The sequence below is a fragment of the Hyperolius riggenbachi genome, chromosome 2, assembly GCF_040937935.1.
Source record: "Hyperolius riggenbachi isolate aHypRig1 chromosome 2, aHypRig1.pri, whole genome shotgun sequence".
In the NCBI taxonomy this organism is placed as follows: domain Eukaryota; kingdom Metazoa; phylum Chordata; class Amphibia; order Anura; family Hyperoliidae; genus Hyperolius; species Hyperolius riggenbachi.
The window spans coordinates 309,267,706-309,281,294 of NC_090647.1; the positions used below are offsets into that span (position 1 = coordinate 309,267,706).

General features: G+C 42.7%; 1 protein-coding gene across 1 annotated transcript in view; it reads right to left on the reverse strand.

The window, feature by feature from the left end:
• The window catches only part of MRPS15 (mitochondrial ribosomal protein S15), a 29,244-nt gene extending 15,857 nt beyond the window's left edge, over positions 1-13,387 (reverse strand). The window contains exons 1-2 of the mRNA XM_068269061.1: positions 13,143-13,387; positions 9,786-9,836 (exon numbers count right to left, since the gene is read on the reverse strand). Coding sequence (XP_068125162.1) covers positions 9,786-9,836; positions 13,143-13,275 — 184 coding nt within the window. The 5' untranslated portion in view covers positions 13,276-13,387. The remainder of the gene's footprint in view (positions 1-9,785; positions 9,837-13,142) is intronic.
• Positions 13,388-13,589: the final 202 nt, after the last annotated feature.

Consider the following 13,589-nt stretch of genomic DNA (forward strand, 5'->3'; position numbering starts at 1 on the left):
GAGGTTTCAAAAACTGAGGAGTCGGATGATTTTTGTACCAACTCCACAGCCCTGCTAAAAACAATTACTATTATAAAAGCATCCTACATCAACTTTTTACACATTTATTCACACTATATTAAAATTATAAAAAGATGAGGACATTTCAAGAGGTGCTAAACTATCTCTATTATCTCTTAAAGGGAATGTCAGAGGGAAAAAATAAATTTAAAAAAATTACACATACATGGGGCTTCCTTCAGCTCCTGGCAGCCGTTCTCTCCAGGTTCCCTCCATTGCAGATGTTGACCTTGCCAGTTCTGCATCTCCTGCCCCTGCGAGAGCGCGTGATTGCACTCACGTGGCCTGGAGCACTCTGTGCAGGCAGACTCAGAAGATGCCAACCTGGCGAGGTCAGCATCTGCAACAGAGGGGGACACTGGAGCTGCGGCGAGGGACAGATCGGCTGCCAGGGGCTGGGCGAAGCCCCAGGTAAGTAGATTTAAAAAAAAAACAAAAAAAAAAAAAACCTCGGATGTTTCCTTTAAGTATACTCAACAGTATCCCACTATGGATCTTGGATACAGGACATATCTACATAGTCATTGAGGCTCATAGGGCCCATCGCTCCTGTTTTAATAATCCATATGGTCTCTCTCCTTAAAAGTAGACGTTCTTGATTGCCCTCTCTTGGTGGAAATGGTACATGCTCCAAACTTGCAAAAGCTAAACATCTTGGATTTCCTTCATGTGTACTCCTAAAATGTTCTATAATGCTACATACACTCTTGAGATAAAGTCTTTCGAAAAGGCAAGATCACAGACCAATTTTACCCCCTTCCATGTAGTATGAGAGCCATACTCTGCACAGTCTATTCCATTGAGCTGAACTCCCCATCAGATAAAATCTTTGCAGGATGCTGCACACAAAGATGCTGTAGACATTCAAAAGATCAGTATCTGCAAAAAAATCTGTTCCTGCAAAATGCATTCATAGTCTATGATATCTGCAGATCTCATACACACCTTGTTTAACAGACATTCATCTGCAGATCAGATCCACCAGGATGGATCTTCAGATCTGCAGATAATTGTCTGTTAAACAAGGTGTGTATGAGGATCTGCAGATATCAAAGACTAGGATTGCAATTTGCAGAAACTGATCTTTTGCAGGAACTGATCTTTTGCAGGAACTGATCTTTTGCAGGAACTGATCTTTTGCAGGAACTGATCTTTTGAATGTGTACAGCATCTTGCAAAGATTTTATCTTATGGGGAGTTCAGCTCAATAGAATAGACTGTGTATGGGCCTTTAGGCTCTCATACTACATGGAATGGGGTAAAATTGGTCTGTGATCTTGCCTTTTCCAAAGACTTATCTCATGTGTGTATGTAGCCTTAGGGTGCATACACACATCAGACCATAGTCTTTTGAAAATGAAAGATCACAGACCAATTTTACCCCCCTCCATGTAGTATGAGAGCCATACCTACAGTCTATTCTATTGAGCTGGACTCCCCATCAGATAGAAATCATTGCAAGATGCTGCACACAAAGATGCTGTACACATTCAAAAGATCAGTATCTGCAAAAGATCTGTTTCTGCAAAATGCATTCATAGTCTATGAGATCTGCAGATCATGATACACACCTTGTTTAACGGACATTCATCTGCAGGTCAGACAATCATCTGCAGATCTGAAGATCCATCCTTGTGGATCTGATCTGCAGATGAATGTCTGTTAAACAAGGTGTGTATGAGGATCTGCAGATATAGACTATGAATGCATTTTGCAGGAACGGATCTTTTGCAGGAACAGATCTTTTGCAGATACTGATCTTTTGAATGCGTACAGCATCTTTGTGTGCAGTATCTTGCAAAGATTTCTGATGGGGAGTTCAGCTCAATAGAATAGACTTTGTAGGTATGGCTCTCATACTACATTGAAGGGGGTAAAATTGGTCTGATCTTTCATTTTCCAAAGAGTATGGTCTGATGTGTGTATGCACCCTTATGGTGTGTACACACTTGAAAGATAAATGAAAGATCTTAGACCAATCTTACCCCATTCCATGTAGTATGAGAGCCGTACTCTACACAGTCTTTTCTATGGAGCTGAAATCTTTGCAGGATGCTGCACACAAAGATGCTGTACACATTCAAAAGATCAGTATCTGCAAAAGATCTGTTCCTGCAAAATGCATTCATAGTCTATTATATCTGCAGATCCTCATACACACCTTGTTTAACAGACTTCATTTGCATATCTGACAATCATCTGCAGATCTAAAAATCCATCCTGGTGGATCTGATCTGCAGATGATTGTCCATTAAACAAGGTGTGTATGAGGATCTGCAGATATCATAGACTATGAATGCATTTTGCAGGAATGGCACTTTTGCAGGAACAGATCTTTTGCAGATACTGATCTTTTGAATGTGTACAGCATCTGTGTGTGCCGCATCTTGCAAAGAGTTTTTATCTGATGGGGAGTTCAGCTCCATAGAAAAGACAGTGTAGAGTATGGCTCTCATAATCCATGGAAGGAGGTAAAATTGGTTTAAAGGTGCCCATACACTCGTCAGATTGGCAGCAGATAGATAAGAAATGCATCTGATGATCTATCTGATGCGTTTTTAGAACATTTTTTACCAGGATAGAATTCCAATAGATTTCAGTTTGAAATCTATTGAAATTCGATCTGATGGCATTTTTTTGCCATCAGATTTCCATTAAGGCCAATGCAAACTGATAAGCAATCTCATCAGATCGACCTAAATTTTCCATCGAAATCGATCGAAATCGGCCATCGATCGGTCGATTGGCCAACCGATTTGCAAACTATCAATCGATCGATCGGTCGGCCAGAAAATCAGCTGAGTGTATGGGCCCCTTTAGATCTTTCATTTATCTTTCAAGTGTGTACACACCATTAGTCTTTGGCATCCTTTCCCTGATTTCAATGATCCAACATGTTCCTGTATCCGGGTTTTCATTTCTCTAGTTGTCATGCCTATATAAAAATCAGGCACAGAACACCAAATTACATACACAACCCATTTTGTTTGGCATGTGATCAAACTGTCGTCACCATCTTCTATTGGTCCCACCTTTACAGGTTTACCTGTTAGGGTGGGGCACAAAGAACAAATGTCCACAGATGGAATTCCCTTTTGGTTGTGCTCTATCTGGCTGTGACTATCTAAGTGGCTGTGACCAGAGGCATTTCACTCATGCCGTATCTCAGGAGGAGGCCCTTTCTGATTATGCTGCAATTTTTCAATATTTTTTTTGATCTCCTGGGCCATGGGCATATAGTCAAAGGAAAAGGTTAACCTATTTTTAGTCTTGGGTTTCTCTATATCCTTTTTGATTAAGCTCTCTGTATCCCCGTTCAGTGTTCTCTCCAGAATTTTTTTCCAGCCGGGTGGGGCAAGATGAGAGAATGCAGGGCTGGTGCTTCTCTGTACAACTCTGGTTACTGCGCAGGAGGAGGTGAGCCGATGACAGCCAGGTGTTCACCAAAACTAGCCGGGTGCGCTAAAAGAGCCTGGGGAGAACATTGCCGTTTCTCCAGATTCAAATTTAGGTAATTTGCTTGCTTAATAAAGTCTTAATGGTTTGTGTTTCTTTTTAACGCAAACCTGAAGCAAAAATAAACTTATGATATAATGAATTGTATATGTATTACAGCTAAGAAATAGAACATTAGTAGCAAACAAGAGAGTTTCATTGTTTTCCAGCACAGGAAGTGTTAAGAAACTTCAGTTATCTATGCAAAAGAGCTTCTCTGAGCTCTTTGACCCAACTTGGACAGTCCTGTTTTTTGAACCATTAATACATTAAAACAAAAAAAAACAAAAAAACTGTGAGACACAGGTTGAAAAAAGGCTTTACTGCAGGGACTTTCAAAGGGCCATTAGCTCTGCTCTGTTTTATAGTTTAAAATACAGAGTGTGGTTTGTAAACTGCAAATATGACAGAATGATGCAATGTAAAAAAACAAACAAACGAAATAACTGAATATAAAAAAAGAGACTTTTCTTTGCTTCATTGTATCGTAAGTTTTTTTTCGCTTCAGGTTTAAAGAGGAGCGGTCGCGAAATCTTACAATTTTAAACACATACAAATTAGAAGTACATTTCTCCCAGAGTAAAATGAGACATAAATTACTTTTCTCCTATGTTCCTGTCACTTACAGTAAGTAGCAGAAATCTGACATTACTGACAGATTTTGGACTAGCCCATCTTCTCAAAGGGGGGGGGGGGGTTCTCAGGGTTTTCTTTATTTTTAAAAGCACTTAGTGAATGGCAGTTGCTCCATCCAACTGCCAAAATAGTGTGCAGCGCGCAGGGAGGCTGCCCAGCATCATTGTATAAATCTTTTTCAGGAAATGCCTTTATAAAGAATAAAGGCCATGATGAGAATCCCCTATGGAGAGATGGACTAGATAAAAAAAAAAACCTGTCGGTAATGTCAGATTTCTACTACCTGCTGTAAGTGACAGCAACATAGGAGAAAAGTAATTGATGGCTAATTTTACCCTGGGAGAAATGTACTTCTTATTTGTATGTGTTTTAAATTTTAAGATTTTCACGGCAGATCCTCTTTAAGGAATTGGCTACATGGTAGAGTTTTAAAGGTATGTGATGGATAATAACTGTCCCAGTGTAATAACATATTCCCCGTTATAGGTTTTAGTTTTTTTATAGCTCGTGGAGAGATCAATGCACTTCCCTGAATTTCTAATTTGAGTTCCAGGTATGCAATCTTGGTGGTGCTGAATTTACTCAATTGCATATTGTCGTTATTCATTAATGTACTTCATAAATTCTTCAAAGGCTGCTCAAGTCCTGGACCCAAACACCAGGACATCATCCACATATCTAAACCATCTCCTGAGGCAATTGCCATGTGGAACATCAGCAACATACACATTTCTCCTCCCACCATGCCCAAAAAATATTGGCATGTGTGCATAAAACCGATGTCCCCATGGTTGTGCCAGACAGCAACCAATACCACCTTTTGTCATACATGAAGGCATGGTTCGTGAGAACAAATCTCAGACACTCGCACACATACCATATATACACTCGCATATAAGCAGAGGTACCCACTTTTACCTCAGAAACTAGGAAAAAGTGATTGACTCACATACAAGACCGTCCCCAGTATAGCCCCCTTCACAGTATAAATAACCAAATGACCTTCCTGTACAAGGGAGCTCTATATCCACTATAAATAGCAAATGTAACTGTGCCCCCAGTACGTTAGCCCCCCTCCCCATAGCCAGCACCATACTAAGCATTACAATCTGTGTACCTTGCACTGACACAGACTTTGCACAGAATTTTGCAGGGCACTTGCACATTATTCAGAAACTGTTCACATATGGATGACCTCAACTGATAAAGTGCAATTCATGAACATGATGTAATTTGCAATAGGAAAAAAAATGCATGAGAAAATTCATGAAACAATGCATAATATAGTAAAGTTAAATAGTTAAAAATTAGAAAGTGGTAAGTGCACTAGATATGAGAAACTGTGCAAAGCAAAGATTCCAGTAGCAGCCCAAAAACAATTGATGAACAGATGTATAACCAATTAATAAGTTGCAAATTGCAAGAAGCAAAAAAAAGGTGCAGTGTCAAAAGAGGAGAGAAAGACATCCATCAGCAGCAAGAGAGTTAATGAAAAGACTGTGTGAGAGTGCTTCCCTGCAGACTGACTGCTGGAGGCTGTGATATGAGAAGCAGAACAAGGAAAGCAAGAGTAGGCAGGAGTAAAGGAGAGGCTCGTACAATAAATCACAAGTCTGTTCTCCTCCATGGGCCATCTAATCAGCTGTTCTCCAATCACATGATCAGCTGTTTTCCTCCCAGGCCACATGATCAGCTGTTTTCCTCGCAGGCCACATGATCAGCTGTTTTCCTCGCAGGCCACATGATCAGCTGTTTTCCTCGCAGGCCACATGATCAGCTCCGGCTATTCAGTGCAGGGAAGCACGTTGCCACCACAAGCCTGCTCAGCCGTGTCAGTACAGGCATCACTGCTGCACTCAACTCCAAACCTCTTCACTCAGTGGCACAGGAAGTCAGCACACTCCATGACACAAACACAGGCACAGGAAGTAGGTGACTCGCGTATAAACCCAGGGGGTGACTTTTCAGCAATTTTTTTGCTGAAAAATTCAACTTACACACAAGTATATGCGGTAATCGATGTATTTCTCGCTCTTAGGTCCTCTACACAGAAAGGTCCTCACCACTTGAATGCCTGATTCATGTGGGATACGGTTATACAAACTGACCACATAAATGGTCACAAGGGCATCCCTCTCCACCCATGGAAATCCTTCAATGCTGCTCAGCACATTGGTAGACTGGCACCTGCCTTAGCAGGGGCCTCAGGAGATGGTCCAAAAACAAACAACCTCTCGGTTACAGATCCTATGCCCGAAACAATCGGGATGACATGCTGCATGTATTAAAATTACAGGGTATTATAATTTCAACAAGATATACTTTCATGGTACTGTATGTTTTACCACATGGTCGCACCACAACGTTACCACGCGATTTTTCACTTGCATTCAGCTACATTGCGATATTACTGCAACGCAATGCTCTCAGAGTGAAAGGAGCCTAAGGGCTCATTCACATACTTTACTGCAGGTGGGCATGAGATTGGAATGCAATGCAAACAATCGCATGCCTTCTGCACCGCTATGCGCTGCTGATCCCATTCACTGCAGTGAATGGGTCAGCTCCACACTTCCCGAAAAACACAAACGCAATAGCACATCACACTGCTGCGTAGCACATATGATTGGAATGTGTTGTCTATGCACTTCTGCCGTTCTTGCGTGTCGCATACCATACACGCTGCCAAAATGCGCACAGTGTATGATGTGAATGAGACCTTAAAATAAAAAAAAGGAAGAAGAAGCTTTATTGTAACATAGCCTGATGGGGTGCGTAGTTTCGGAATGGGTTGACTCCTAAACAGCGGTTTGTGGTTGCTGCTATAATAATGTTACAATAAAGAGCTATTTTAATATTTACTCTCAGTGGTGCTGACCCAATTGTTTTCCCACTTTTTGAAAGCCATCAAGGTTTTAAAGATGAATTATAGTGAAGAATTATGAAAGCTGCTATGGCTAAACTCTTTCTAACAAACACTAATATGTGGCCAAGATTGTGATTTTGTGCCTTTTATGATGACTCAATAAGTGTACGTTAGATGTTCATGTCACTTTGCCTAAGGTAGCTGCACACTTATCACATGTATCATAAGGCTCATAAATACTTGCAAATATGGTCACCTGAAACAATCATTTGGGACAGTTATGTGTGTACAGGTGTTTAAACATGCACTTAGTTCTTGTTAGCAATCATACATGCACGAAAACCATGCCTGACTGCTAATGTTATTTCCTGCTGTGGCTCGCTTCTGCTTGCTGTATACAGACAGTACATGGCAATATTATCCTTACTTCCACCCCCATTGCCACAAGTTCTTACTTACCTATTAAAATTAACTTTCCTTCATGGTGCCTCCATTTGGATCATTTTTGGCTCCCATGAGGCCTCTATAGAAGCGCTGATTTTACCAAGTAGCTACTCAGAATCAAAATTTAAATTACACAGCTGTGACCCTGGGGGAGGGGGGTTAATATACCCATGTGGCCATCTAATCTGATGCGTCCCACATCACTCCAACGCTTCCTCCTTTGACCCGGAAGGAGGAAGCGTAGGAGTGACATGGAACGCGACGTGTTAGGTAACATGAGAAAATCGGATCAGATGGCCGCATGGGTGTGTTAACCCCCTCCCGTGGTCACAGCTCTCTCATTTAAATTTTGATTCAGAGTAGCTACTCGATAAAATCAACACTACTCTATACACTACTGTTTTCTAGCAAATACTAATGCTATATAATTTGAGGAATGTTAGCCACTGAATAGTTAATCAGATATATTTTCATCAGGTTTCTTATGAATTTTAGAATTGTTTATTGTATATAATTTTAAACACTCATATTTAAAGCGGACCCAAACCAATTCAAAATACTTAGTTGCACCACTCTGACACATACAAAGATAAATAAACACTCCTTCAAGCCTATGAGCATTTCAGTGCATGCTTTTCACCCTTCTCTTTTCATAACTAGGGTTATACAGGTGGCAGCCATTAGCAATTCCTCCTTTGTTGGACACCACCTACTCCACCAGTCTGCCGGATTCTGTCCCGGCAATATGAAAGGAAGGGAGGGGTTCCTCCAACAAATGTAAAATATTTTATATTTGTCATCATGCAGCTGAAAAAAGGCTGCTATTATTATAATTTAGAAAATAGATTTTATTTCTGAAATCTTGTATTTTTAATTTGGGTCCACTTTAAGTTGTTTTAAGTGTACCTAAGCCTAAGCTCAAGTACAAAATCAAATAAATACCTAAAAAGAGAGAAGACTCTGGATCATAGTGAGGCTTTCCTCAGCATCCTTCGTCAATGATCCTCCAAGATTACCAACAAGGGATTGTCAGTAATCTGATCACAGCCACGCTCATCTTCACATGTCCGGTTGTACTGCGCCTGCACGAGTATGGCTGCACCTGCGCAGTAAGCCGGAGCTGCTCGTGCACAAGCGGCTCCAAGCTACTCACTCATGCCAGTATCGGAGCGCAGTCCTGGTCAGCAAAAGCAGCCTGGCGGGCAGCAGAGGACACTGAGGGTAGCCTCATTAGGATCCAGAGGCTTCCCCCTCCTTAGGCAAGTATTTTTCTGAACCCAAATGCTTTGATTTCTCTCTAGAATATATGTGTTTCCAAGCATTATAAACTTGATGAAGTGGTCTCTAAGGAGTGTGTCAGATTACTCCCACCCAAGTTAGAGCTTGGCTTCTTCCTCTGTGCACAAGTCATCTTTGTTCTACTGGGCATGTGTGGACTTTAACTGTGCATGCCCAGTACAAAGGAGTGTGACCACAAAGAAAAAGAGAATCCTGGGAAGCAACGGTATGCTTCAGGAGGATCTGGAAAGTCTCTGGACCATTCTGGAGGCTTCCCACTACTTAATTATCTATTTTTTTCCCCTCACAGATTTGTTTTGAATGGTACCTAGTTAAGTTACAGAGAACCAGAACCCCGTGCCTTGTAGGCTGCAACTAGACAGCCTAAGACCAGGGTATTGCTGGAAGAGGTTGCATGGACCACAAAGAGGGCAACTAAGTCACCCCCAGACTGAAACGTATTAGATGGGGTTTTAGTGATGCTCAGCTTTGTGTTAAAGTGAATGTTTACCGTTAAAAAAAAGAAAAAGTCAGATACTCACCTAAGGAGAGAGAAGGCTCGGTCCTAATGAGCCTTCCCTCTCCTCTCCCGGTGCCCGGACCCGCGCAGGATCCCCCATGGCAGTACTCGACCAGTTCGGTCAAATACTGCCACTTCCGCATGCCGAAGGGAGCTTTCGGAAGCCTTCGGGAGCACTCGGGCTCCCGATGACGCGGCCGCTCCATAGTACGCATGCGCGAGCGCCCTCTATGACGCGCTCGCGCGTACGTAGTATGGAGCGGCCCGTCTTCGGAAGCCCGAGTGCTCCCAAAGACCTCCGAAGTCCCTGCGGCGGCGGACGCGAACGGGGGAGCCAGCGCAGCACCGAGGGCACCAGGAGAGGAGAGGGAAGGCTCATTAGGACCGAGCCTTCCCTCTCCTTAGGTGAGTATCTGACTTTTTTCTTTTTTTAAACGGTACCCATTGGCTTTAAGCACGTGAATCAGAGAGTTTCTAAAATCTTACCTTCTCTTGTTGCCTTGGCATATTTTCTGGTCACTTGAACAAGAGTTGCACCTGGAAAGCAAGTAAAGTAACTTGAGACGCTGATTTATATGTTAAAATAAGAACAAGAGGCTGGCGGTACCAAATGTAACCTATTACTGCTTTGCCGCGGTTCTTACCGGAGCGGTGGACTGGGTCAGACATGCTCAATCCAAACAATGGACAATCTTGGAACAGGATCTCTCAACTTAATGTGGCTAACCAAATCTACCTCAAAAAAATGGCCTCTTCCTCCCCTGTGTACTCACGCAATCCAAGTATTTGCTAAAGTGAGGAAGCTAATGGGGATCTCGCCATGGCCTTCCCCTCTGTTGCCCTTGATTGACAATCCAAATCTTCCAAATATAAGGGGGACACGTGCAGGTGGAGTCTGGAGAGAGCTCAAATTTCTGAACTAATCTAACGTTGTGGGAGAGAGAGCATGGCTGACCCTGACAGACATTCGACGAGCATATGGGAAACCAGAATTAGACTGGTGGGGATACTTCCAAATTAAATATATGTTAAGACATTCAGGAGTGCAGCCTTCACAGATGAGGAAAAAGACTGAATTTGAGGATCTATGCTCGGGCTCAGTCCTGATGGAAAAAACTTTATCCAAGATCTATCTTATGTTAATTACGCCACAGGAGCGGCGTGCGCCATTCCTCGAGAAGTGGGAAAGGGATATTGGCAAAACTTTCACCCCAGCACAACAAGAAAGAATGTGTATATATGCCCATAAGACCTCTTTATCGGCCAAAATACAAGAGATCAACTACAAAATCCTGTCTCAATGGTAATACACAACCTTTTTCCAGAACTAGATGATAGATGTTGGAGATGTGGCAGGGAAGTTGGCTCGCTTATGCATCTTATGTGGACATGCCCACTTATAGCAGAATTCTGGGGAAAAGTAGAAAGGCTTCTGAAACACGTTACAGAACGAGAGGTACCATTCTCCCCCGAATTCTACCTCCTACATCATAACTCTTGGTCGATGAAGGCATATAAAAAAATAAATTAATAATCGGTAGTTCGACATATTAAATGCAGCTAAATGCCTTTTAGTACGAAGATGGCGAGAATTAGATCATATCTATGCAATGGAAAATCTAACTCACTCCGTTCTGAACAGAACAGAAGTCTTTCGCAAAACATGGTCGTACTGGAGCGTGTTTAGAGAGTCAGGGGATTTTAATAAAGCACTGGAGGGCTTGACCTGATATGAAAAGATGTGGCATCACAAGACACTGGGTATACCTTGGAGTTGACTACGGAGGATCTTTTTCAAAATACATGAATGAAATGGGGGGGGGAGGCGACATGCCATTCCTAACCAGGGCACACAAAATTTGTGCCCAACTGATGTTGAGTTATAGGTTTAAATAGTATTGTTCCTTAATTGCTATATTTTTTATGCATCATAAAATCCACAGTAGCTGATCAAATCAGGATTTTAGCATTTAGCATTTTCTTATCTTTGGTGTATCTATTTCTTATTTACTGCAATGGAGCTGCGTCTCCTAATGTCTCACATTTTTGGAAGATCACCTTTGTTCAAATGTATGCTTTCCTGAAACCTGAAATGCTAATTGTATTAAGATATTTTTATAACACTAAAATAAAGAATAAAAAAAAAATATATAAGAACAAGAGAAAACTAGAATAATTTGCATGAAATCCGCATGCCAGCCAGAATATTAGCAACTCATGTCACTAATAGAGAAGTGACCTAAAATCAAGCTTACCATTTTTTTTTTCCTAACAACAACTTTTCAGCAGAGGCTGAAATGGAACTTTGCAAAGTGCTAATCAGATACATTTTATTATACAATTCAGTTGACATTCATTCCACCCACTATCCGATAAGCCCCATGCAAAATTTTGGTTCAGCCTCCTCTTAAATCCAGGTCACGTGGATCACAAACTCATAAGAAAAGTTTAAGTATTTATTCATCTCTAAAAAAAATGTAAAGGCGTCAAGGGGTACCTAGGTAGTACTTCAAATATGGTACCAATACCAGGAAGTACCGTATTTTCCGCCGTATAAGATGCACTTTTTCTCCCCCCAAAAATGGGGAGAAAAAGTCCCTGTGTCTTATACGGCAAAGGCACAGGAGGACACATGGGGGGGGGGGGCACATGGGATCCACAGGAGGACAACATCTGGGAGAGAACATGTACAAGACGCTCCTGGAACATGGACACACCAGGTTTAGTTTTTTTTTTCCCCCTGATTTTTGCCCTTTAAACATGGGTGCATCTTATATTCCTAGAACGTCTTATACGGTGAAAAATATGGTACTTACTAAGCACAGGCTTTCATTAGGCCATGGACGGCTAAAAGCACCATTCGGTTGCAATCACATGCATCTAAAAGGTAGCATTTCGTGTTACTGGCCAGTAAAAAATAAAAAGGTCTAATGTTGCGTCTGAGGACAGCAACAACCGTTGTGCTCAGATGCAACTCCACTTGTCCACCACCTGTAAGATACTTACCCTGGTAGAGGAAAGGCCCTGGATCCTCCAGAGGCTTCCCTGACCTTTTCGCAGAACACCGCTTATTGTCGGGACTGTCTTCGGTGCTAGTCTAGTATAGGGGACCCAGCACAGGAAAACTCATAGGAAAATCCTGCTAACATGATTGGGTGGACAGCACCCTCTCAAACTGCCTGGTTTCAGATAGGTTGTAGTAAACTACACCCACACTATGTGGCCAATCATAACCTGTTGTGCTGTAGAGGGTGCTACGATAGTTGAATTTTTTCCTATGGAGGTTTCCTGGTGGGTCCCCTAAACTAGACTAGCGCCCCATCTTCTTCACGGCTGCTCTCCCATCCCTGTACGAGTGTGACCATACTATGCAGGCGCACAGATGACCCATGCCTGCACGGCAGCAAGGAGGGGGGAAAAAATGTGCTACTGCAGACGATCCATGCAACTGAGCAGTGCAGGCGTGCACAGACAGGAGCACAACCGCGGAAACATATTTGACAAGCTGCCGAATGATTGCTGACCTTTCTGTTACTTTATATATTGTGGCCTTGCAGTCTTTATTAGAGGGTCCCCAGTACTGGAACTGCAATCTCAATGGGAGGAGGGCAGCCTCTGGATTATCCAGGGGCTCCCCTGTAATAGGGAATTTTGCACTTTTTTAAACTCACGGTCAGGGTAACACTTTAAACAACACATACTGTATACACACAGACCCACAAATAGAACTTATAGAGGAGCAGAACGATATGATGATGAGAACATAAGATTTGTCCTTTAGACTAATGAAGGTGCCATGTACTGACAGGATGACATGAGGCCTGCGCTCCACACATCACATACCCGCAGCAGTCAGCTCTGCCTTCTCTGCGCTCCATAGCTGATGCCTGATCAGATGCCTTCCTGCAGACACAGCGGGGCCACTCCGCACACCCCGGCCCAACACTTCACACACCGCTCGCCTGACCACAAACATCTCGGAGCCTGTGCCCACCGGCCACCGTCAGTCAAGCAGCTCTCACAAGGGCGCAGACATCTTGTAGGACACCTCAATTGATCGTCGATCCTGCGAATGCGCAGCACACCAGCAGGGGGCAGCAGTGACACATTTGTATGGGCATAGCAGCGTGTAGCAGATTGCACCAGTCTTCATTGCCGAGATAGGTGGGACAACGTTTAGTTGGAAGGTTGATGAAGAACTGTAGAAGGCTGCATTTAACCACTTGATGACCCACCCTTTACCCCCCCTTAAGGACCAGCGCTGGTTTGATTGATCTGTGCTGGGTGGGC